This window comes from Lipophrys pholis (genome assembly GCF_963383615.2).
Source record: "Lipophrys pholis genome assembly, chromosome: 12".
Taxonomy (NCBI): domain Eukaryota; kingdom Metazoa; phylum Chordata; class Actinopteri; order Blenniiformes; family Blenniidae; genus Lipophrys; species Lipophrys pholis.
Genome location: NC_137641.1, coordinates 14,529,271 through 14,553,316, shown reverse-complemented (window position 1 = coordinate 14,553,316; position 24,046 = coordinate 14,529,271). Strand labels below are relative to the sequence as shown.

At 41.1% G+C, this 24,046-nt stretch overlaps 2 protein-coding genes across 3 annotated transcripts in view; one reads left to right on the top strand and one right to left on the bottom strand.

Annotated features, from left to right (window-relative positions):
* Positions 1-237: 237 nt before the first annotated feature.
* On the bottom strand, positions 238-4,310 carry sigmar1 (sigma non-opioid intracellular receptor 1). 2 transcript variants are annotated; one of them, XR_013935835.1, is made up of 6 exons: positions 4,073-4,310; positions 3,929-3,980; positions 2,800-2,948; positions 2,461-2,553; positions 1,036-2,366; positions 378-796 (listed from the first exon to the last, which is right to left on the bottom strand). XR_013935835.1 is itself a non-coding variant. In XM_080476427.1 (5 exons), exons 1-5 carry the CDS (start codon positions 4,200-4,202, stop codon positions 2,137-2,139), a joined length of 654 nt encoding a protein of 217 aa, XP_080332553.1. In that variant the 5' UTR covers positions 4,203-4,306; the 3' UTR covers positions 238-2,136. The 2 variants fall into 2 exon arrangements, 1 of the variants encoding a protein (XP_080332553.1); XM_080476427.1 differs by having other exon boundaries at positions 238-2,366; positions 4,073-4,306.
* A 271-nt stretch (positions 4,311-4,581) lies between these two features.
* Positions 4,582-24,046, top strand: part of galt (galactose-1-phosphate uridylyltransferase) — a 34,276-nt gene continuing 14,811 nt past the window's right edge. Inside the window, exons 1-7 of the mRNA XM_080477426.1 lie at positions 4,582-4,753; positions 5,875-6,044; positions 6,897-6,972; positions 7,138-7,186; positions 11,628-11,757; positions 12,860-12,916; positions 20,581-20,703. Coding sequence (XP_080333552.1) covers positions 4,717-4,753; positions 5,875-6,044; positions 6,897-6,972; positions 7,138-7,186; positions 11,628-11,757; positions 12,860-12,916; positions 20,581-20,703 — 642 coding nt within the window. The 5' untranslated portion in view covers positions 4,582-4,716. The remainder of the gene's footprint in view (positions 4,754-5,874; positions 6,045-6,896; positions 6,973-7,137; positions 7,187-11,627; positions 11,758-12,859; positions 12,917-20,580; positions 20,704-24,046) is intronic.

Genomic DNA, 24,046 nt, shown 5'->3' with positions numbered 1-24,046 from the left:
GAGCAAAATCGCTTCAGATGCACCATGTTTCACGGTATTCTCGCATTGTATGCTCGTTTGAAATCTCCCCCAACACAAGGGACTCACATCAGAGCTGGTTTACCCTCTCAGTAAGCCTTTATATCTGCTTCTTGAGATGTTCAGCGGTCCTTAGACATATTATCTTGTTGAAACATCCACTTTGGCAGCTACCCCAACTTTCCTTGTGTAGTTTGCATTTCTTCTCTGTGCTAAAGAGCATTTTCCAAGACGTTCAATTTATTGGTCATTATAATTGTGTGTTCAGTTACACTTCAGATAGTATGCAGTGTGAGTGGATTAGAGTGAAAAGACCTGGATTCCTCAGTCGTAATAATCAGACCGGCATCGTTTTTCTTCAAAAACATTTATTTTTCTGTCAGTTTTAATCTTTACCTTAAGTAAATTGCACATTTGCTACAATAATTTGTTTGCTGTCCCATTCATCTGAGAGCACATTGCTGATGCTGCTGTAAGTAATCCAATTATCACCCGTTTACCTATATTCTCACTTCAGAGGAAACTAAGTGGTTCTTGATTAGTTTAGCAAACAGTCCATATGAGAGTTGTTGTTTTTTTCTTAATCTCTGCAGGTCCAAACCTTGGGCAGCAGGGATTTGATTGTGCAACAGAAGTGACAAATAACACAGTTACACTGTTGATCAGAGTTCTGTTAAGATGTGGAAGCATAGAGCTTCTCCCACAACTTGAGTAGAACAATCTTTAATCCTGAAAAGCACCACCACCACCACCAGAGTCTGATAGCTTTCAAGTTAAACTATTAAAGTGGCAGAATAACTTGAATGTGCAGGGAGGGTTATATTGATTGTATCCATGAATAGATTTGTACATGCGCATCAAAATCAGAGTGTGTAGACCAAGATGTTTGTGCATGACTACAAATGCCTGTAAAATGATCTTAAGTGGCTTTAGCCACCTCTGTGCAGGAATTCTTTGCATCCAAGAAACAAATGTCAATACAGCCAAATCCCTCACGCACACACGTTATTCTGCCACCTGTCAAGGAGTGAAAGCCATTCTGGAGTAAATCCACGCTGCTTAATGAACATTTACGGTACAGAAGAGCAAAGACCTCTAGTACAGAACAATACTCTCCCACACAACTTCTTGCTTCTCTTCAATTATAAATCCACTGCTGCCTCTTTCATACCATTTGTGGTGTCGATGCTCCTCTTAATGATTTAAAATTACACTCTTGAAACCACGGATATGATTAGTTGTACAGAATCACTGACGGCTTTGACGGTGACAATTAAAATCTTGAACATCAAGTCCACAAATATGGAATCCGAGGAAGAAGAAAAGAACGAGACGTGTTACCCTTGGTTTGAATTTTGCTGCTGCACTACGACCCTGAAGACAAGCACAAGACAGGAACTAGAAAAATAAAATTTCACTTTTGTTTCTCATCTGGCAAGAGTCCCGATACGAAACGCAACATGTGCAATTCCTGGTTTTTATATGTGCATCTTCTCATTAAGCGTTTCCCCCAAACAACCATAGTGCAAACGAGTGAGCGGTAGTGAATGAAGTTACTGTGAATGAAAAATCACATGCATATAAACAGGAAACGTATCATTGTGATCCATAGCGGTGAACTCACCGCTTCAAAATAGTTCGTTGAACTTCAAATGTGCAAAGATCTGCAACCAAATAGAAAATCCGTAATTGTGTGCAACTGTAATCTGGTGCTAAAAAAAAGTTAATATTCCAAAAACTAGTCAACACGGAATCTCAGATTTCCTGAAGTAAACTGTAAAAACCTCAAATCAAGAGGATGACATTGAAATAAGAAGATCATTGAAGAGTAAAGCTGCTGGCTGCCGTTTATGGATCTGAACCTTTTGGCTGGAGGTGGAATCAGAATAAAATGAGGTTTTTGATTTTCGTCAGTGTTAAAATAGTGTCACGTCTCACTCTAAATGCTAGCTTTTGACGTGGAATTGAGTATTCCATGAGAGGTGAGTCTTTCAATAACAAAATTAAAATGACAAACCTCAATTCCTCCACAAAATTTGGGCGAAAATGTTTTTTTCTCGGATGGCAAATTTTCTAGATGTGACACACGTTAGTCTGCACCCGAGTCTCTGCTGTCCCTTAGAAAAGCCCAGCTTCCGTGAGCGTGGTGCCGGCCTCGAGCAGCAGCGCCTTGGTGTACACTCGTAAGATGTAGAACATTGTGACAAAGTCCTGGGTGCTGAACACCGTGTCTGCCAGAGCAAAACCCAACGTGGAGGGAATGAAGCCTCGGCCGTACTCCACCATCCAGGTGCCCGCGCTCCACTGCACCGACGTGGCCTCTCCTACGCCGTGCACTATGGTGTCGCCTGTGGAGGAAGGTGTGGAAGCAGAGGAAGAAGTCACAGGCAGAAAACATGTATGGAAATGCAACAGCGGCGTTTCAAGGGTTTGGCGTAGTACCGGGATAGTAGATTTCACTTTTGGTTGTTCCCTCCTTCCACTGCCTGAAGGTGCCAGAGATGACGGTGTCAGAGATCTCCGCCCAGTAACGACCTGCCAGAAACATGAACACATGAGATCAACTGAAATCCTAATGACTACGCATAATTTAGTTCTCATGGTCTTACTCAAAGCTTTCCTACAATTTTGTATTCAACAATTTTTTCACCTGATGAAAACACATTTCAGCCCCACAAAACTGCATCAGTATTTCCCCAAATGGACCCACAAAGTCCACACGGGAAAAAATAAATACTGCTCAATATTATAATATTTAAGTTTGACCTCCGCTTCTCTTACCCGAGTGTCCTCCTGTGTCCACTGCAGTCCCAAACAGCAGTAAGTATTCTGTGAGAGAAGCATGGAGCAGGCACATGGAGCCCATCCAGCCTCCAGCGTTCACAAACACCCACTGCAGGTCTTCATCTGGCAGGATGTGTCCGGGATACCTATCGCAGAGTCACTTTGTCTTAAACAATGTAGTATTGTTAATCCGTCATCATGACCGCCCCCCCCCCTGCTTTCTTCATTAATTCATTGGTATAATCCACATCAAGCTTCAGCTGCTATGTTTAACCACATGCTGATACGTTTAACCTGCACTGCCACCAAAGGATTTAAGAAAAAAATAAATAAAAAAAGCACGAGCTCAGTTAGACTCAATATGTTATTATTTTACCTAAAGATAAGCTACACCACACATATTGTTCTAAGGCAGTGCCAAACATATGGCCTTGTGGGCTGAAGCTGGGCTGAAGCTGGCCTGCAAGAAGCTGCAATCAGCCGCCAAACCAAGCAAATGTATTGAAATTTGAAACTAATCCATCTTTGTAAAAAGAAAAAAACAAACAAAAAAAAAAAACATACATGCAAAAGGAAACAGTTATGGAAGGTTTTTCTTTGGCACATTTCAGTGTATTTTGCATCATTACAATATGCTTTTTGGTACTGCAGATCACACAGCAGTTTGTTATTGCATGTGCGCGCGCACACACACACACACACACACACACACACACACACACACACACACACACACACACACACACACACACACACACACACACACACACACACACACACACACACACACACACACACACACACACACACACACACACACACACACACACACACACACACACAAAGAGAGATACCCCCATCGGGGGGTTGAATTTCAAATGGTGATAAATCAATACAAGCGGTAACAGGAGGCGACCCCCACTCATGGGGTGTCGGAAGAAAAGCTAGAAGATACAGTGGATTGGCGTTTTTTCTAACTCCAGCTTCAGGACGAGAGACGTGAGCCCAAAAGGAAAAAGTCCCCTCTAGCACAGCCACTGGACTGGCGCTGGTTTCAACAGGTCGTGTTGTTTGAGAGACTTCAGATAAGGCGTTTGGTAACCTGGGACCCCAGAGTGTCACTGACCTTTTCCTCAGCTCAATCACCACTTTAAGGAAAGCCTGCTCATGGTCCTGTCCTGAGAACAAACATATTAACAGACAGAGAAATGAGGCCATTTACACGCAGAAGACTTGTCCTGCCCTGGCTCGCTCCCAGCAGCGGACTCACCTGCGTACTGTTTGGCCAGTTTGGAGACGTCTTCTTGGTCAAAAACATACTGCTTCGAGGCCATCCAGTGCTGCAGCAGCAGGACGCCCAGGGCGGAGGCTGCAAGGAGCAACAGCAATCTTAAAATCATCCTGCTAATAAAAAAAAATGAGAGGCTCAAACACCGTTAGAGCAGCGGGCACATGCAGGAGGCAGGTCAACAGGAGGAGTGGAGTCCACACTCCTCTTCTTCCTGGTCAGCTGAGCGCGGGACATGTCAGCTCAGCCAATCACAGCTCCACTCTGTCACGCGTGTTCTGGGTTGCCAGTATACAGAAAACATCCTCCTTTGCCGTTTTAGTATTGTTTTGCATATTTCTCAATATTGGTGAATGTAAAATGTTTATTTGATACTTTTATACTGTTCTATTACCTGTATATTAAGAAAATATATATTTCTTTGCTTTAATTGTCTACTTGTCTTGTTTATTCTGTGGTTTCATATTATACACTGAATTGTCCCAAAGAGCACACTCTTTCGCTCGTCGAGAAAAAAACAGGAAGCAGCAGCAGAAAGCTGTTTTTAGATTCTTAGTGAGCTAAAGTTCACATAAGATCTAATAATTCACCGAATGAATATCTAATTGACGAAGATCTGAACCGACATGAGCGGGAAACTAAACGTCAGTTTTGATCCAAAAGGTATGTACTAGTATCGATTCATTAGAATAAGAAATAACTTCCATTTATTCACCTGCAGAAGGCTCGTGTGTCCAATCTGCCAGTTACCTGGATCATTGATCCGATCAACACTATATAAATGTATATATATTATACTAGTAAAAGTCAGGACATCGATTCAAAGCTCATATCTCATGTACATTTTCCTTGGAATTTTGAAGCAATTAAACAAGACTGAAGACAAATATTGATTCGTGTTTTGTTTATTAGCTGCATTCATCGCAGGGTGAATAATGTTTTCCGAACGAGTCTCTCCAAAAAACCAAAATGCTCCTTTTATGTTGGCAACGAAAGGCTGTTTTTATTCTGCTGACATCAGTGCCCCTCAGTCCAGATGTGATGACTCAGCACAGAATAAAACTGCTGCATGATGCAGCTGGATATTTTTCATAGTGTGAGCATGTGGTGGACGCAGGAATACATACATTCCATTGGGATTTTATAGAAATACCAATATGTCGGGTAAGCAGTAAATAATTGACAGAATAGATCTCCACTAATTGATCAGTGTCAAATCAAAGTCCAGCATGAATTGCGTATTAAAAAAATGTATTTGTGAAGCACTGTTTAGAATCAGAATCAGAATCTCTTTATTAATCCCTGGGGGACATTCTTAGATACACACACTCTTCACAAGGAGGAGTTATAGAGTTGTATTGCCACAAGAAATGAAGGATCTCCTGTGGCGCTCTGTTGTGCTCCTTTGGTGGAATGAGTCTGTTGCTGAAGCTGCTCCCACTGCTGACCAGAACAGCATGGACTTTGTTAGTTATTCTGTAGAGCTGTGGAGCAGTGGTTAGTGCTCTCGCCTCACGACAACAATGTGATGGGTTAAAATACTGGCCGGGTGTGTCTGTGTGATTGGTGGTCTTAAATTGCCACTTGGTATGAATGTGAAGCGTGTGCGATTGTCCGTCTCTGTGTGTTTGTGCTGTGATGGACGGGAGACCCTGCCCTCGCCCGTAGTTAGCGAGGATTGGTTCCAGCACCCCGCCACCCTGCACAGGATAAAGCAGTATTGCAGATGAATGAATAGATTCTTTTTTATTATTCTGTCATCTCTCATTGCATGTTCTCCTCAGAGCACCAGCACCTACGTTATAACCCTTTACGGGATAGCTGGGTTCTAGTGTCGGCCCACCGCATGAAGAGACCCTGGGCTGGTCAGGTAGAAAAACCTCCAGAGGAGCAAGTACCCAGATTTGATCCCCGCAACCCACTCTGTCCCGGGAACACACGAGCAAACGGAGAGGTAAGAAGAGGTAAACATGTTCTGGCTGGCTTTCTTTCCACCTTGAACCAGCTTTAACAGCCTACAAGAGGACCTGGCAAAGTGTAAAAATGACCTGGATAAATCGTTAACTTTTATTTTCTCGCCACACTGTGAGGACTGTAAAAACACGCTTCCAAAATGATGTTCCCTGAGAAGCAACAGGGTTTTACCAATATTAACCAGCAGAGAGTATTTTAGATCTTTTCGCAGATTTGACAAATAAAACACAGAAGTCAAAGCGGTTTCAGATGCAACAATTTCAAATAAAAAATATGACCCAGAAAGTAGCAACATGGATTTTGGAGATTTCATCATATAATGCACAAGGATGCATAGTCATACGTCACATAATATTGAATATATATCCAGCTTGTTTGGAATTTGTATATAATATTGTTTTACTTAATGTTTGCACTAAAACAAATAAAAACGTTTGAGTTTTCTGTTATTTGCTGATTATTATGCTACCATAGCACTAATCTGACCCCCTAAAGATCTAATTAACTGAATGTGGCCCCTGATTTAATGAGTTTATGACCTGATGTAACTCATTTGTATGTGTAACAAGGAAATTAGTGCTCTAGAACAACTAAATACAACTTGGATTTCCAATTGAATTGATTTGAATTGAATTGAATTGAATTTAGTTGAAGGCCTTTATGAGGATGTTGTCTTTTCGAAGAGTTGTGTCTAAGGTCTCTACAGCAACATATTAGATATTACAAAACTTTCTTTTAATCTCTGTAATTATTCACTGTGAATGTCTTGAACTGTAGACAAATGGTGTTTCTCCCTTCTCTTGATTTGTTGTGTTTCTTGATTTATCTCAAGGAAAATCCAGAGTATGACACTACTTTTGTCTTTGAAAATGACTTTCCTGCTCTTCAGCCAGACGCTCCAGGTCCAGGTGAGTTCCAGTGCCATGTCGTTACGGTAAAACAACATTTGTGCTGAGATATTAACAGGAACCAATTTTTTGGATGTTGTACTGAATACAGGTTTTCAACGGTTTTGCAAAACAGTCGCATATAATTGGCTTTTTAAATTGAAATATATTTTTTTTCTTTTTCAGGGTCTGATCAAGATCCGTTGTTTCAGTCTAAAGCTGCCAGAGGCGTGTGGTAAGAACCACACTTGATATTTTAGTTAAACACTGAAAGGTTAATAAAAAAAAGTACTAGTGTGTGAAGTCTCGTCTTATTGTGCACTGAAATTCCAGATTGCATTTAAATAAATAACCTCTTCCATGCCTTTGGGCTGGGATGAGGCCTCAGCCCAAAATTCAGATTTTAATTGGTCTGGTGTCTCCCTACTGCCAACAAATGTACAAATGAGGTATTACTTAGATTTCACGTACTGCAACTTTGAATTTTCCAACTGTATGTATGTTGTTCGTGTGGGGCATTGTGTGTTCTTCTCTAAAATATGCAAAGATAGATAAAACGACTCCAAAAGATTTAATAAAAGTAAATTAGAAACATTTGAAACAACATATGTGTTTTGACTGAATATGTCAATCAATCCAAACATTTAGAAAAAAAAATATGGTCATTGTGAACGTTATCTTAAATTTTTACCCATGTGGTTGGTTTAATGTTTTTTTATTTTAATAGATGCCTCTTAATTATAATTCCTTTCTCAAAATGTTGACGAATTAAAGTTCATGGCTAATTAATAATTCAACCGATTGCGTGCAATCAGAGCAGTCAAGCTGAGGCACAGTTAATCTGTTGTCGGCGTCGTCATTGTAATCAGCTATTAAGGTGAGGCTAATTCTGTTAATCAGTGCACCGCACGCTTCCTGTTTTCAGGACATCAGGAACTTGATTGAAACTAAAGCACAAGTCCACAGCATGGATGTTTATGTCAGAGGATGTGCAGCGGTCCAGCAGCACCAGTAGATGGGGATCTTTCCCCACTGCTTGATGTCACTGTTGTGCGTGAGTCTGACGTCTAATCAGTTTATCCAATGTATGATTGATGGAGGGGAGACCTAATTTGTGATCCTATTATACATGAGCACACAGATATTTTTTATTCTAACAGAATTTCCTTTGAACCCTCACCTCGAATTCACTTCTCACACATTTAAATCCCATTTTGATAAATATATACGAACTCAAACGTCTGTATTTCAAAGTGTGTGGATAATGTTCCTCGCCATACAATACTTGGACGATGCAGCCTGACAGCAGAGTTGCATCACAGCTGAACAACAGAGTGAATCAAACCACTAGTAACTGCATGTGCAGGGAGAAAACTGAACCCAGTGTTTAAATCCCATGTGTTGGCAGACGTAGAGGCTGTTAGGTATTTCTTGCCACGCTCGCTCGCGGAGTGATGAGGCGCACAGGCAGCTTTGTTTGACGTGTTGCGCTTGTCTTTGTTTTTGATTGTTACATTTCTGGGTATTTTTCCTTTTTCTTCCCTGGCAGCTGTGTGGTTGCATGTGTGTTTCTTCACAATGCGGCTATTTGTGCATTCGTGGCCCATTCAGTCGGCGAGGCTCTGTGGCCAAATGAAAGCGGAAGAATAAAAAGGAGGAAACTGGAAACTGAACCGGAGCTTGTTTCCCTGCAACAGCATTTCGGAGAGCCAATTAGAGGAGGAATCGCGATGGGAAATGGGAGTTTGGGGGGATGTGGGTCATGGGAGACCAAAGAGAGACGGGGTGAGGGAAGAGAAGAAAATTCCCAACGATTTATTTGAGCGCACCATCTCAGCCATGCACTCTTTTCTTTTGTCGGCACGATGGCTTCCTTAGAATTCCCTGGAAGGGAATTGTTATATAACCGCAGTTTTTGTGAAAGTTTCCTGAAAATGCCACTGAAATTTAACACACGTTATATAAAACAACAAAGTGGATATAATCCCAGTGACATTTTTCATTGTGGTTTGAAAATCTGTGGTCTAACTCTGTACGTTGAGGAAAGTGTATAAAAGTAAGGCTTAGGCCAGCTAATGGTTTCACTTGTGGAGACACGAGATAGAATATATGATGAAAACAAATTGTGTGCCCGTTGCAAGGAGGACGGAGGGATTGAGGCGAGCACTTTAATCCAGGACGCCGGGACTCAAAAATCTGCATGACTTTTTTCTTTCATGCAAGCAAAACTTTTGAGCCAAAAGTAGGGCATATCCTTAAAGTTAACTAAGATTTAGTAACATGGATAGAACTCTATGCTTTACATTGTAAACATATGATTTAGTGCAGGGGTGTCAACCAATACGGCCTGTGGGCTGGTAAAGTATCCTCAAAAGCCCATTGTCAGGGTGAGTTTATAAATTAATGTATAATTCAACAGCTATAGACGTTTTCTGGACATTTAATTGTATTTTGCGCCAGAAGGTTTCATTACAATTGGCTTCATGTTGAGATTATAGTAATTTTTTGTTTTGTGAAAATGTCGACATTTTCATCAGTATACTCTGTAAGTTTAAATTTAAAAGTTATTATTCATCATTAGATCACTATTTTACTGGTCCGGCCCACTCAAGTTGAAATTGGGCTGTGTGTGTGGCCCCTTAACTAAAATGTGTTTGACACTCCTGATTTAGCCTTTAGCCCAAAGCAGCACTGTGTCTTAGTTAAACCTCACAGAGGATTCAACTTCATTAAAACACTTTGAAAACACTGCATGAGTTTGCGTCCATCTATTCCAATAACAGCACCAGTATTTAGTCCGATAAATTGAATAATTCATTTGGAAAAAGTTGCAGACGTGGTAAACGTGCATTGCTCTTGCTGAGGGTGGGGGTGGTCTTGAATAACATTCCTCTTTTGTGAGTTTGACTGGAGGTCTAAAATGCACATACAGAACTCCAACCACCCACAAACATTCAGTTTTGCTGGAAGCATAAACACCAAAGTCAAGTCTCTTTAATTATTGATCTGGTCCAAGAAGAGCTTGACTGTTGAGGCAAATTTCAATATTTTGACCCTTGTGGCGAAATTGGTTCTCTGCGGAGCTCCAGACACGCTTGACAGCAATCATACAGGCAGAATTGTCTGCAAACAATTTTGAACATACATAGCCTGTTTCTGGTTTCAGGGTTGAATTCAGATCTAAAGGTTAGGAGTGAAATCCTGGTTGTACACAAGCTCTATTTTGTATTTTTGAGTCTTAGATAGGCTCACATGCTGTGAAATTAGTAATCAGGGCCGGTCATTCATCCATGTCTATTGTTATCTTTGCAATAATTACTTCCCTCAGGTCAGACCTCGGTTTGTTGTCCATTAAACCTTTGACATACTGGAAGACACTATTGTTTGATCAGTCTTGTAGTTGGCATTCATTGTCAAATATTTTTCTGTACTTCTGAGGGTTAAAATTCCATTATTTAGGCAGTTTATTTCTATATTGCGTCACTTGTGTATCCTCCTGTGTCTCCTGTTGTGTTGATCACAGAGCTTCTCCTGGCTGTATGTTGTGCATATGGCGTCTCTTCTGTTGTCCTTTTCCATCTAAGTGGCCTCATCAAGAGTCCTCGCTCCGTCTTGTCTGGCTTGTCTGACTTTTTCAACTTGGGCTTTGGATTTGCATCTGCTTTACCGTTCTGCCAGCTGTTTTTGCTGCCATTAGCACAGTGGGTATACATAAACCTCCCCCTGAAAATGTGTAATTGTGATTTATATAAAGACAAAGATCAAACGCTAATGCTATAAATAACAACAGCCTGCATAACTGAACTCCATGGTTTCCATTTTTTTGCTCTTTACTGCCCAGCAACGTGATTTATGTATGTAAGTGTCCTTTGTTTCGTAGTGTGAGCGTATACAGTTTCAGTCTCTTATCTTTCGTTTCTCAGTGGTCTCTAGCAACATTTGATGTGACGTTCATGCCTCTGTTATTCCTTTCTTTCCACTGCTTTTTGATTGCTTGACTCTGTTTGTTACAGTGCGAGGTGATGCAACCTAAACTTATGCCCATTCCAAGCCTGTTTCCACCAATGGCTTAACTATTCTTCGGGTACCTCTGGGTGTCCAAGTACGAGACTGAAAACAAACCACAAGTGTAATTCAGGTGTTTTTGTGAGTGTATTTGCAAGTGAGAAACACAGATCTATAGCAAATTGTCAGAGTTGCTATTACAGTGTGTGCAGCACACTTTTCAGTCACTATTCCATTGAGCATCAGCAACAACAAGAGCCGCAAACAGAAAATCAGAAGAAGAAGACATCAAAGTAGACGTGTAGTTGTATTTGACAGGTGCTCTCAGCAAAGTGCAGAGCAGTGATTTCACTTCCACCAGAGATACAAACAGCAATCTGGCAAATTGTCACTCCACTTTAGTGAACCAAGCCTGGACCAAATACATCGAGAACCTCTCTTTACTTCGTGCGAGCGGAGACAGCAGCACATCATTTAGTGCTTTTTATCAGCAAACAATAGGTGGGAAAAAGAAACACTGATAAAGAAACAAAACAACAACAAAACAACCATGCTAAGAAAGAGAACAGAAGAAACTGTTTGGAAAGAATCACAAGTGTTGTCCTAAATGTATATGCCTACAAGTTAACATGGATTCTACATCTTTTTCTTGTTCTTTATGCTCTTTTCAGTAAAGTCATGTGTTTCCATCCCTGGTCTGATGTCACCCTTCCTCTTATGAAACAGCAAGAGGTTGTCAAGGTGATTGACAAGTGGGCGGAGCTTGTTGATGAACTAGGCACCACCTACCCCTGGGTTCAGGTATCAGGCGCAAACACACACACACACACACACACACACACACACACACACACACACACACACACACACACACACACACACACACACACACACACACACACACACACACACACACACACACACACACACACACACACACACGTTGTCTTGACAACATTACATTGATTTGCATAAAGTTCCTGAAGACTTAACTCACCCAAACCGAACCATCACCCTGAACTTAACTAACCTTACTCAAACCTTAAAATACGTTTTCCCCCTAACAATATAATATTGTTTTTCTCTCAGGAACATTACTGCCTTCATTAGATTTTGTTTGCTGTTCTACTGTGTTGCACCAATGAAATCAAAACAAAGTCCTCGTATTGTGAAACTATACTTGACAATAAACCTGTTTCCGATTCTGATTCTGACTCTGAGCACTGTTCCCACAAAGATGTCAAGACTCCGTAACAGATTGGGCTCCACACAGCACGCACGCTCGCACGCACGGATTCCTGTTTACATCTGGATACATTTGAAAAATTGCTCCACAGTCTCCAGAGTCACTAATCATTCAGCTTTCTGCTCATTCCATATTCTTAAATGTTAATGCATCTTGTATCACACGGAGTAAAACTTTAATCACGCTTCTGGGCAAACTCACAAATTCTGACAGCCGCAGCTGCCACAGAAAGATACGAATGAGATAGGATGCCGGACATTGTACAACTTGTAATTAAATCCTTCCCGTATCATATGAGGACTTTTCATTGATTGAAAAAGGAGATTCTGGGGCTGTAAGCCCCTGGGGTAAATTCCCTGGGTCATGCACAATGAATCTAAAAAATACTCCTGGATTTTGGACAAGTCAGTGTTCTGAAATACACAAAGTGCGGCAAAAACTACTGCTCTAAATTTACATTTTGAGTAATTACCGGATAACATAAAAGCTACTGAATGGGTTTTCCGATAAAAGGACCCCTATATGATGTGTTGTGACAAATAAGAAGGTAGAAAGAAATATAACAAGCAGTTAACATACAAAATAATACAGTAGAGTAAATATTCCATGACCGGTAGATCACTATATTGTCCTCTCTTTCTCAATTGTTTTTTTTAGATTTTTGAGAATAAAGGTGCGATGATGGGTTGTTCGAATCCACATCCTCACTGCCAGGTAAGAAAACACACACACACACACTTACACCCACACTTTCAAGCAATGAATACGTTAAAGGTCCCCACAGTGAGAATAGGTTTCCATCAGTGTCGTTGTTTGAGACGCAGCTTCTTTATTTTTTAAGTCGGCAATCTGTCACATTGGTCTAATTTGCATGAGGGAGATGCCGGCACTTCACATTATATGACAATGAAGTGTAAGTGTGTTATGAAAACACTCTGAAGTTTCTCACCTGGAGCCGTTAATTGACTCTTCGTCGAGAGATGATCATCTGCCCGTGTACATCCCATCTCGGTGCGTGTGAGAAGAGGTGTGTGTGCCTGTCGTTTCTTGCTGTGTTGTGTTTTTGATGCATCTTCACACTTATATTACAGCTCAGCTGTTTTCTCGCACTCGACTGGATGCCGTCTTGTCTTTCCGATTTTTACCCGAATGCAGTTGATCGAGAAAGACAGAATGAGAGAGACGGGAGAAAAATATATATTTTTATTTTACGTCTGTCACCTCACAGTGTGGCATTAAAAAGATACAACCAGGAGGCAGACTCACAAAAACAGGGAGGTTGTTCGTTGCAGGTTTAAAAAAAAAAAAAAAAAAAAAGCAATACTCAAAAGCAACCTTGCGTTTATTGAATAAGAAAATAAAGGTTTAACAATTGTGTAACAGTAATCCTAAAAGGCTGATACCAGATAGAAGAGAAGAATTCGACAAGAAAAGGCTGTTTTATTGTTAGTAATGCTAAAACCTTATGTGACACTGTTGAACATTATTGTCTGACTCTTAAAAGTCTAAACAAAAAAGAAAAGTTTGAGTTTTGCACACAGATCTAACGGCATTCTGTAATTTGCGCTATAAATATATTTCCAAGACTTACCAATAGATGACAGCATGTGACTTTAGAAGAAATAAGTACGTTATCGACGGAGGTGAAGTAGAATATAAACGCGTAACAGGAGATATTTCCTCTTCAAGATGTTTTCTTTATGGAAAGAAAGGATATGCTGACCTCTGCCTGTCTTTTATACCTGAAGTTTTGATATGGGTTTTTAACATCTGCTGTAACAAGGGGATGCTCAAGGTAGCCGGTCACCAGTTAACAGGGAACCCAGTTAATCCAAAACACTGCGGCTCGGAGACTTCCCGATACTCATAACAGGTCGCTCCGTGGCGCTCCCGCTGAATCCTCTGGTCGGCCACCAGACAAAACATGCCTGCACATTTCCTCCTCCATCGTGAGAATGGCCAAGGTCATGGCCTCAAATGGCGTTATGACTGAAACTCATCATATGGTTGTGATGAGGGCCGGTCTCTGATGCAAAATGTCAACTTTGACCATGTACAGGCTATTTACATTGCACTTCCTGTTTGATGGTGTTATCAGCATTGTCACACCCCCTAAACGGCATAGGAGCAGACGTAATCACATGGTTGTGATGAGCGCCGGTCAATTTGTCAAGTTTGATGCTGATCAAGCAATGTTAAGGCCTTTTACGCGTCACTTTCTGTTTTTATACGACACTTACTGTTTCGTGGCGAAATGTCCATTTTTGGCTACGGCCTCACATATTATGGTGCCATTTTGATACACTTTGCTCACCAATCTCTATTCTATCACCACGCCAAGTTTCAGGTCATTTGGAATGACCCCCTCGGACTAGAAAATCCAATATATATTTCAAAATTGTGAACTTCCTGTTGAGTTTTCCGTATGTGTGCAAGACACTTTTTTCTGCGACGTTGGGTGTTACATATGTGTGCCGACTTTCGTAGCTCTAGTCAAAATGGGATCCGGGGGCTGAATTTTTTACATTTTCCAGGTGGCGCCGTTGAGCCATTTTTCCAGTCACATGTGTGATTCCTCCAAATTATCACTTTTTTTGCCGAGCCTGATGACTGTGCAAAGTGTCGCAAAAAAGTTATGTATGTTTAAGGCCTTAAAAAATGCATTTTCCAAAAATGAAGAAAGCATAACCGTTAATAATAATATAATAATAATAATCTTTACAATTTCAATAGGGTCCTTCGGCACTTTCAGTACTTGGACCCTACTTAGCTATTCCATGATGGCTCTAATTTCCTAGAACCCCCAAATCATTCTCTTCTCCCTGCAGATATATTGCGCAATGGCCATACGTCCACCTCTGCCTGAACATGTATGACTGTAGTTTTAAAAAAAGACAGGTAAATGACACACAAAAAGACTGGACTCTTGTGAAATGGTTACAACGGCCTGCATAACTCAACTACACCATCACAACACAACGATCAATCATGCGCAGACACTGTGGTGCTGGGATTCACATTTAGATAGGTACCTATTTGGAAAGTCCCATTTCCCAGCCAGACATAATGACGACAACAAATGAGCAACAGGAAGCAGAGTCCAGAAACAAGACACACCAGGGCATCGCCTCATACATCAATCCAGAGGAGGATGAACTGGTGTGATTGTTTCTCTCCATTCTTTGCAGCCGTTACTTTGTTTTTTACTGTTGTGACATATTTGTAATATATTGGGCAATCATTGCAATCGATTCTACAAAATTGGTATTTTGACAAATGGCAACAAGTCCATTTGACTGAGTAATTGTCCCACTTTCCCAGTAAAAAAACCTTAAGTTTGATTATTTGCAGATACATTTTCCCTCTGGGAAGTAACACCTTTCCTCTCTCTCAGTTATTTATGAATGCATACAAAAAGGGTTCTTTGAATCTATAGTGTCAACATAAAACTCGCCACCAGAGGGCAGTATGTGACCTCAGAAGGAAAATAGTCCATAAGTGATGGAGGTGCAGTAGAATAAACCCATCAATAGATTTTCACTTTTTCCGATGACGTCTATATTTCAGATATATTCAGTCAAATTCTCGTTGGAGTTATGTAACTGCTGCCATCTAGAAACATGAAACAGTTTTTATGTGGCATTTTTAGTGGTTGTTTGTTTCTTGCTGTCCAAATCTTCCCCTTTTCTTTTCACATCAAAGTCCATGGAAAAAAAAGAGAAGTAACTGTTAAATGTTTGCACATGTGAGTGTTATGCCAGGTGCGTTGTCCAAAACGTACTAAACAGAGATCTCAAAGAAACAATAATGAAGAGAAAATTTTAGTCATGGACTTTAGGCAACATTGCCTCTGACAACGTCGGTCTCTCAGGAGCAGAGCTGTATGTGTTTCAATGCAGAAAAACATATGCCTTTGGAATAGTAATAGTCTCTTTTTTTTTCTGCTTTTACATCAGCAACCCCATTGTGTATATAGTATTAATTCGGAGAAGAGCACAGAATGAGTGTGAATATGTTTGCCTCTCAGGAGCAGATAGTTTTCGGTTCATTATCAACTTTGAAATTGGGCATTTCACTCGTGAAGTTGAGAGAATGATGGTGTTTTTACAGCTGGTGAAAAGTCATAGCTTTAGGCAAACAGATAATTCTCTCCCATGTGCTGTCTTCGCCCTCGTCTCTTTAAGAATCAACAATCTGTTGTTGGGCAAAATGGTGGGTCAGCGCCTACAGAAACACAGGTGCACAAATAGAACCGTAGCTGCTGATGTCTCCTGGCATATACACCGTGTATTCCCACTTCCTATAAGGCAGGGGCTGGAGGCATGCAGATGAGCAGCTTTACACTTTTAATTCACACATCAAGCATGTTTGCTTCTCCCTGTTGTTCCAGGGCTGTGGATGCTTAAAAAAAGCATTGTACGACATCAGCGAAAACTCATTAAAAGGCACACGGTTTCTACCGCTGTCACACTACTTGTGCGTGGAATCCTTTTGCAAAGAGAAAACAATTAACTTCCAAATCAATAAATTATTGCTTTGCTTGTTTTATCGCGTTAAAGTGCCGATAATGAATCTAAATCCAGGGTGATGCCGCATAATCTACTATAAATGTACGACATGTACTCTGGGCGGTGGAGTCTGTGTACATTGGTTCAGACATGTCAATATGGGTGTCCCACTGAAGGTCGCAGGCCTCGTCTTCTCCAGTGTGCACAGCCGGCATCATTGCAAATCACCATTAACAGTGTGAAAGAGTGCCAGAGACCAGTGTGGGTGTAATAATGCAATGCCTGAACAGTAAAAGCTGATTCTCGCGGGCAGACTGTATTGCCCCGCTGAACTCGTGGACGGGAATTTACCTGACTCCATAGTTAATCCTTTCTGACTGTGGAGGATCGTCCAGCGTGAGAGGCTGTTGAGTTTCTGGTTTTTCCGATGTGGCTTTTTCCCATAAGCCACCGAGACTACAAGCTCCATCAGCTGCACCTAATGCCTTGGAACATGCAAAGCAGTTTCCAAAACATCTCAAAACATTTGAAAGGGTTTTAGCTGGTGAGGTGCACGGTTTTGTAAACATGCTTGAATTTTGTTCCAAAGTTACTTCTAATTGATGCAAACTTCATCGGATTTGGGCCAGAGCAGCCGCTATCTTTCCCAGCTTATCTAATCGAATCTCTATGTATATGGCTTTGCTATAGAGAGCAGGCTTGGTGAGTAACTTCTCAGAACGTCTGACTTCAGCACAGTGGACCCGTGGTGTCACTTCTTTGGATGCATGATTATATGGTGAACAGCCACCGACCCACTCAGCTGTCACTGAGACGGAAGGAAACTGCAGTCGATACCGTGTCAGGTCTGTTGCTGGACATTGTGAAAGCTTGAAAGCTTGAAAGAGTGCAAGAGACCCACTCCCCCCCCCCCCCCCCCCCCCCCCCACTTTGCTGCAAAAGAATGTCACTTCTGCAAACACTTAGGTGCAGTATTTAAGTGACCGACAAATTATTCTAATGCCAACTTATTTTCCAGTCGTAGTGCAGTGAAGTGACACGAGAATTCAAAGGAGTGTTGTTGCTGCGCCGTGTTGTGGGTGAAAAAGGTGGAGGAGTGTTTAATCAGGGAACAATTTGCAATGCAGTTTGAAGCACTGCTGCTTAAAGCTGCAGAGAGCACCTGATTACTACCTTGTTCATTAAGCAACACAATGATATAATTAGAAAACCTCCTCCTGATGACACAAATATGATAATCCTTTTAAGATAATACAATAAAAGGTTAAAAGCCTTCTGAATAGTTAGGCAAATATTGAAAAGCTCAGAGAAACACCTCTCTCGTTCGAGACACAGACACCCGGGCACTTTAAATCCTCACTACTGCAATAACTAATCAATATTCTAGTGAAGGTTTCACTCATCAGGCCGTGAATACACAGCACATTGCATACTGTTGCACTGTCTGCCTTCCCTGCACACACTCCGGGTTATTGGTGTGGGGGCTAATTTTAATCAAAACGTCCATAAATACACCCGCCATTAAAACCTCAGTAAGGCGGATTTCAGGTATACAAGTTTATCCTGTTGTACTGAGTTTGTGATGAAAAAAAATCTTCCAGGAAATTACCATAAAGAACAAACAAGGATAATTGAAATGTCTGTCCTGATGTGCACGGATGTGCATGCAAAAGCAATACATTATAAAGCCTAAAAATACGCCACAGTCAGATGGGAAACTTCACCGTAGTGTTGCTTGTTGATGTGGGCAATGCAAATGAATATTTTTTTATCCCCCCCCCCCCCCATAAATGAAATGACCTGCCGTGCCTCATCTGATGTGGAGCTTCAAACATTGTTTTCTCCCGGGAGGCTCACTTTCCCAATCAGACAAAACACCAACGTCTCATTTCGGGCGGATGTGATCAGGTTGGGGATGCCAGTTGGTGGCTGATGAGAGCATTGAACGATGCGTTTGTCACAGTGAGATTTCAAAACAGCTGCTTCAAACTTGACAGTTGTTTTTGAGATGTTGATATCACAATGAGGAACTGTCTTTTTTTTCCCCCTCTCTCTTTTTCTCTCGTGTGTGTGTGTGTGTGTGTTGGTGTGTGTGTGTGTGTGTGTGTGTGTGTGTGTGTGTCTGTGTCTGTGTGTGTGTCTGTTTGTACTGCCACATAGTCTGATTGCTAATTTATTGTATCTAACTGCTGGATTTGAGATCATTTGCACATTATTTGTTGTATTTTTATGTAATTGTGAAATGTTTGCATTTCTAGTCTAATTAGAAGCAATTGCCTATTAATCTCAAATTACATCTGTTGAAGAAGTTTAGTTTTTCCACAGTTTGACAGCTTGTTAGTAAGATAACAAAAATCCAGAGATATACTCAAATAGTCTTTCAGTGGTGCAAGAATAACCTGTGAAAATGAAGGCGTTATCCACATACTCTCTGTTTACACTGATGATGCTACAACAGGACATTCAACCAACTCTCGTCTGTCCATACGAATGTCCGTGTACACACCATTATTAATGTTTAGAAATGAATGTTCAAAACGATCTTGTTTTCAGTGTATCTGCCTCTTCTTTGTCAACGGACATCGTCTTCAACACGTTGCTGTGTTTTCCTGTAAATGGGGCCCGATAGTCACCACTCCACCTCAAATGTGTGTTTTTGAATCGAAGGAATAAAACCCATGCATGACGTGCTTGTATCTATAATAAAGATAATTCGGGATATTTCTAGTGCATTCATTGTGTTAGAGTATTAAACACAAGCAGGGTTATGATGAGATGCAGGAACTTTAAGACTATGGAAAGACAACAAGCAAGAAGCAGACTATAATAATAAAACAGTACAGGACTGATGGAAGTGGAATCAGAAATAGCTGCGACATTCAGGAAGGTAAACCGTGGACTTTGTGGTTGAGGAAAGAGGGAAAGTGGCTTCAAGGAGCAGAATGAGGTGACTTGGAGAAGGTGGGTAACCGAGGTATTTGCTTTTCCTGGTATATTGATCTTTTATACCATTTTGCTATAATAAAGCAAGAAAGGACGACGGTTGAGAAAAACGTTGAAAACAGGAGAAACTTTAGATTTGCAGTTGGGAAATGGGAAATCATTCACATTTAGAACTGCCTTGAATTAGCAGCACCATAAAAAGAATTTGAAAGAGTAATAAGAATGATTTGAAAAGCAGTAATTAACCATAATTCTTTCAACTTGAAATTCATAAAGTAACTTTGTGTCCATGCACTTTTTGCACTTTTTCCACCATTATCTTGTGTTTCCAGACCTGAGTGAGTCTGGTCTTTAACGCCGAGCATGATCTTTATTAACTCTGAGATAAAGGTTTGTACAGAATTGCAATCTTCATCATCATTTTTATTCACAGAGATATGGGGAACCGTTCAAATTTGAGTTTAAGTTGAATATGCTGAGGAGCAGGGGAAAGAGGTTTCTAGGGCTTTTTAATGCTTATATATGGAACATACCCACAATGCTGTGATGAAGTAGCTATCTCAATTAGGTTTCCGTGTCAGCTGAATTTCAGCTGGTATTGAAATAAATGAGCACCGGTGGTTTGGGGGAAAAAACCATTTATCAATCCTGGAAAGCCTGGGAAAAGAAAATGAAAGTCCTGTAAAACCGAAAAATCTCTACATCTGTAAAACATTTATTGATTTACTGATATTAACAAATAACCTAATTAATTCAAAGATGTAATGTTTTTTTTCCGGAATCGGCGCAATGGTGTACTTTATATCCCTGTAATTTTCTAAATGCAGAGTGCAGCTCTGACGCACACACACTTCACATTTTTCTGCCGAGCATCATCATCATCATCATCATCATCTGCCGCCTCCATCTTCCTTCTGCTTTCTGTAGGTGTGGGCCAGCAACTTTCTGCCTAATGAGCCAGCTCTATCAGACCGCTGCCAGAGAGCGTACTTTCAGAAGCACGGGGAGCCGATGCTGCTGCAGTACGCCAAACAGGAGGCTGAGAAACAGGTATGGCGTGCACACATAAACAGTCCACTGAATCGTGTCAATTTTAAAACTTTGGAGGAGATAGGTAGAGCTACGAGTTCTGAAAATCTGAGTCCAATCTTTAGTCTAGAATTAAACATCACATCAAATCAAACCCTACTACATAGTTTAAAAGGTCTGTCTTATTGACTCAGGTGTTGCTTTATGTATTTCCTCACAAAAATGTATTTTTGATGATGAAGAGTAAAGTCATCAACGTGTGATTATTTGGTATGAAAGTGATATTTTAACAGGGAACTCTCAGTAGATATGCATGTTCAGTGTAAATGTGAATGAGGTGTCTGACAAAATGCACATTTAGAGGATGGAAGTGAACTTTCAGACGACTGTGATCACTTCATCTGAATGCAGTGACACCAGAATATCACAGAATTCCTGAACAATCGATGTTAGGCGTCAGATTTCAATGCTTCGATGCTGCTTGCTCGTGGAGGCGAAATAGTTAGTTTCTTGTATCTCGCCAGTCTAAAGTTGTTTTGTTTTTTTCTTCTCACTACTGGATTTCAGTGAAAGGTTCTCCAGCAAAGACTCAGAATATGAAGAAATTCCCAAAGTCAGCACAATAATTCCCTTTTAATAAAGTGCTTAAGATGTCAGTAAAAAAGTGACACCTTAGTTTTCTCCCCTCGACTGTATGATTGCCTCCACGTTCATTCATCTCCTTTCATCCTCCACGCTTCTCCCCCTTTCTCTTTACTTCATCGTCCTCTTGATTTCCTGTCCGCATCCTCTGCCCGTCCTCGAGTCAGTGAAGCGTGTGATTGGACAGCAGACATGCTCATTAGCATATTGCTGCAGAATCCATCTTCAAAGTGTGCGGAGATTAGGAAAACTCTGCCCGTCTGTCCGCTTCAGCGGCTCTCCAGTAATGTGTGTGGAGCGTCAGCCGCCAAAGCCTCTGAAGGCGGCGCTGAGCGCATTTAGCATGTTGGCAAATGTCTTATTAGCGAGTGGGGGCCCCTTGAAAACTGTGAAAGAACTTTCCACAGGTGAATTAAACTCGGCGGATGCGTGAAGTTTTGCCTGACTACCTCAAGCTGTGGAGCGACGGCTTATTTAGACCTCTTTACTATTCATTACGCTTAATCATACCTTATATTCACCGCTAACGCCCTGCTGGAAATCGGCTTCACTTGTGTTTATCCACTGATAAGTCGGCCAAATGTGGTGTGAGTTGATCTTTTTTACTGACATTAAGGAACTGCAGCGTTCCTATCAGACTGTTCCTGTTAGTCTGGTGGTAATCGCGAGTTTTTTTTTATTTTTGGTAATGAGGTTTTGCACTGTAATTGAATTGCCGTGCACATGTCCATGCTTTAGTAAACTATTTTGTGTGACTCAGCACTTTTTTTTTTAATCTTATCATCCCTGTGATTTGGTTTGCATATTCCTCACAAGAAATGCAAAAACTACAAGAAAGCAGAGAACCAGAGCTTTATATCTTAAATATCCGTTAACTTAGTTCCCAGAACTACTGCAGTACAGATTTTCAGTAACTTCACGACACACAGTGATATCGAAGAACCCATGGATTTTTAAAGGTAAATTAATATGGGAAAAAAAGAGCCTGAATAAACTTACTCAAAATGCCTCTTTTTTTTCTTTTTTTTTTTATTCCACAGTCAAAAAATCCAAATAAATCCAGTTCGTCTAATCCTGAAAAAGACAAAAGTATTTTGTCGTATCGACACCACAGATGTTAACCTAAAAGATTCACGCATGTCCGTTATGAGCAAAACCTAATATGTTAATGTGGTTTTCATACTACATTGACCATCAAGTAAGAGTTTGCGCTGCGCGACAGTATAAACAAGTAAGGATTATTTTTCCAAAACCAAAGAAAGTCCTGTTAAATACTGCAAGACTATTGAAATACTTCCAGACACAGCTGTACATGCTTTTATTAAGTTCTAGACGGACAGAAGTGCACTTGAATTCAACTGGTGGATTCATAATATTCCACTTCAACTGTGATGAACTAATTAAACTTTGCCCCAATGTGTTTCGGTTTTGTGAAGTTTTTTCCACTTTCTGGAACGAAATCTTGGCTTTCATTTTTTGCTGATTAGCCACTTCACAAACAGCCACAATCCACTCGGGGTCTCGCTCAAGTGGAGACCTTCTCCGCTCCGGAATTAAAAGCTGATTCCTTGAGTGACTCAGAAAAGAGATCTTACTTCTGAAAAGCAGTTGAAGAGGGAAAAATGGGCTTAATTATAAAGTGTGGAATTAAGTGCAAAGTAGGACAGTGAAAGAACAAAGACAGGAGAGAGAAAAACAATAGAGGGATTCATGGGAGAGACAAACAAAGACGCAAAGTCAGAGGAAAGAGTGACGGGTGGATGAGAAGGAACTGAGAAATCAGCAACTAATTCATTCAGGGAATGAACTGACCTGTTCTTCTGGGAGAGTGTGTGTGTGTGTGTGTGTGTGTGTGTGTGTGTGTGTGTGTGTGTGTGTGTGTGTGTGTGTGTGTGTGTGTGTGTGTGTGTGTGAGATGGAGAGGATAGCATTAAGATTTTGAGAAGAGCAGAGTAGACACTTGAATCTCCTCGACAGCTACTCGTGGGGACTGACCTTTATAAAATCAGAGTGGAGGCAGATGTGTGTGCGTGTGTGCGTGTGTGTGTGCAAGGATGCTTGTCCACCACTAGAGTGTGTGTGTGTGTGTGTGTGTGTGTGTGTGTGTGTGTGTGTGTGTGTGTGTGTGTGCGTGTGTGCGTGCGTGCAGGCGTCTCCCCCACTCTGTCTCTCCTCCTGTCTCCCTGACCCGAGGTTAGAACCGTAAATTGGCCCACTGCAGTGTTTAGAGGAGTTTGAATTGGGCCTCAGCTCCCAGGTGACACTCTTGACTTTGGAACAAAAACTTTCTAAGCTAATTGAATAAAACTCTTAGGGATTTGGTGTCTGTGAGGTGTCTGTTTTCCGGACACCCTCCACTTCCTCCCTTTCTGTGTCAATTCGCACCTCATCCTCGATCTCTCTTCCTCATCCTCGTGCCCCGTTTCCCAGCTTCATTCTGCCCCCCCCTGTAATCGTGTTAAAAGTACAGGGGCAGTGAAAAACTAGTGGGAGCAGAAACCTAAAACCTTGACCCAAAACACAGTGAAAATAGACCTTTTTTTTTTTTACAATACATGGCGAGAAAGTCTGTGCTTGTTATTCTGAACCCCCTATTATTTTGAAGGCAAAGCGATGTTCAAAGTGGTATCTCACTCGGCACTAAGTACTCTCGTATACAGGCGCTACACCTCATTAAGAGAACTGAGCACTTTGAGGATCTTTTACTTTGTGTTTTCCTCTA

What these genes read in the sequence shown, in the direction of transcription:
- sigmar1 (XM_080476427.1), bottom strand. Translation starts at nt 4,202, where the DNA reads ATGATTTTAAGATTGCTGTTGCTCCTTGCAGCCTCCGCCCTGGGCGTC. An exon ending in GTGATTGAGCTGAGGAAAAG is followed by an intron (nt 2,949 to 3,928) that starts GTCAGTGACACT and finishes ACTCTGCGATAG; the next exon opens with GTATCCCGGACACATCCTGC. An exon ending in AAGTGAAATCTACTATCCCG is followed by an intron (nt 2,367 to 2,460) that starts GTACTACGCCAA and finishes CTTCCTCCACAG; the next exon opens with GCGACACCATAGTGCACGGC.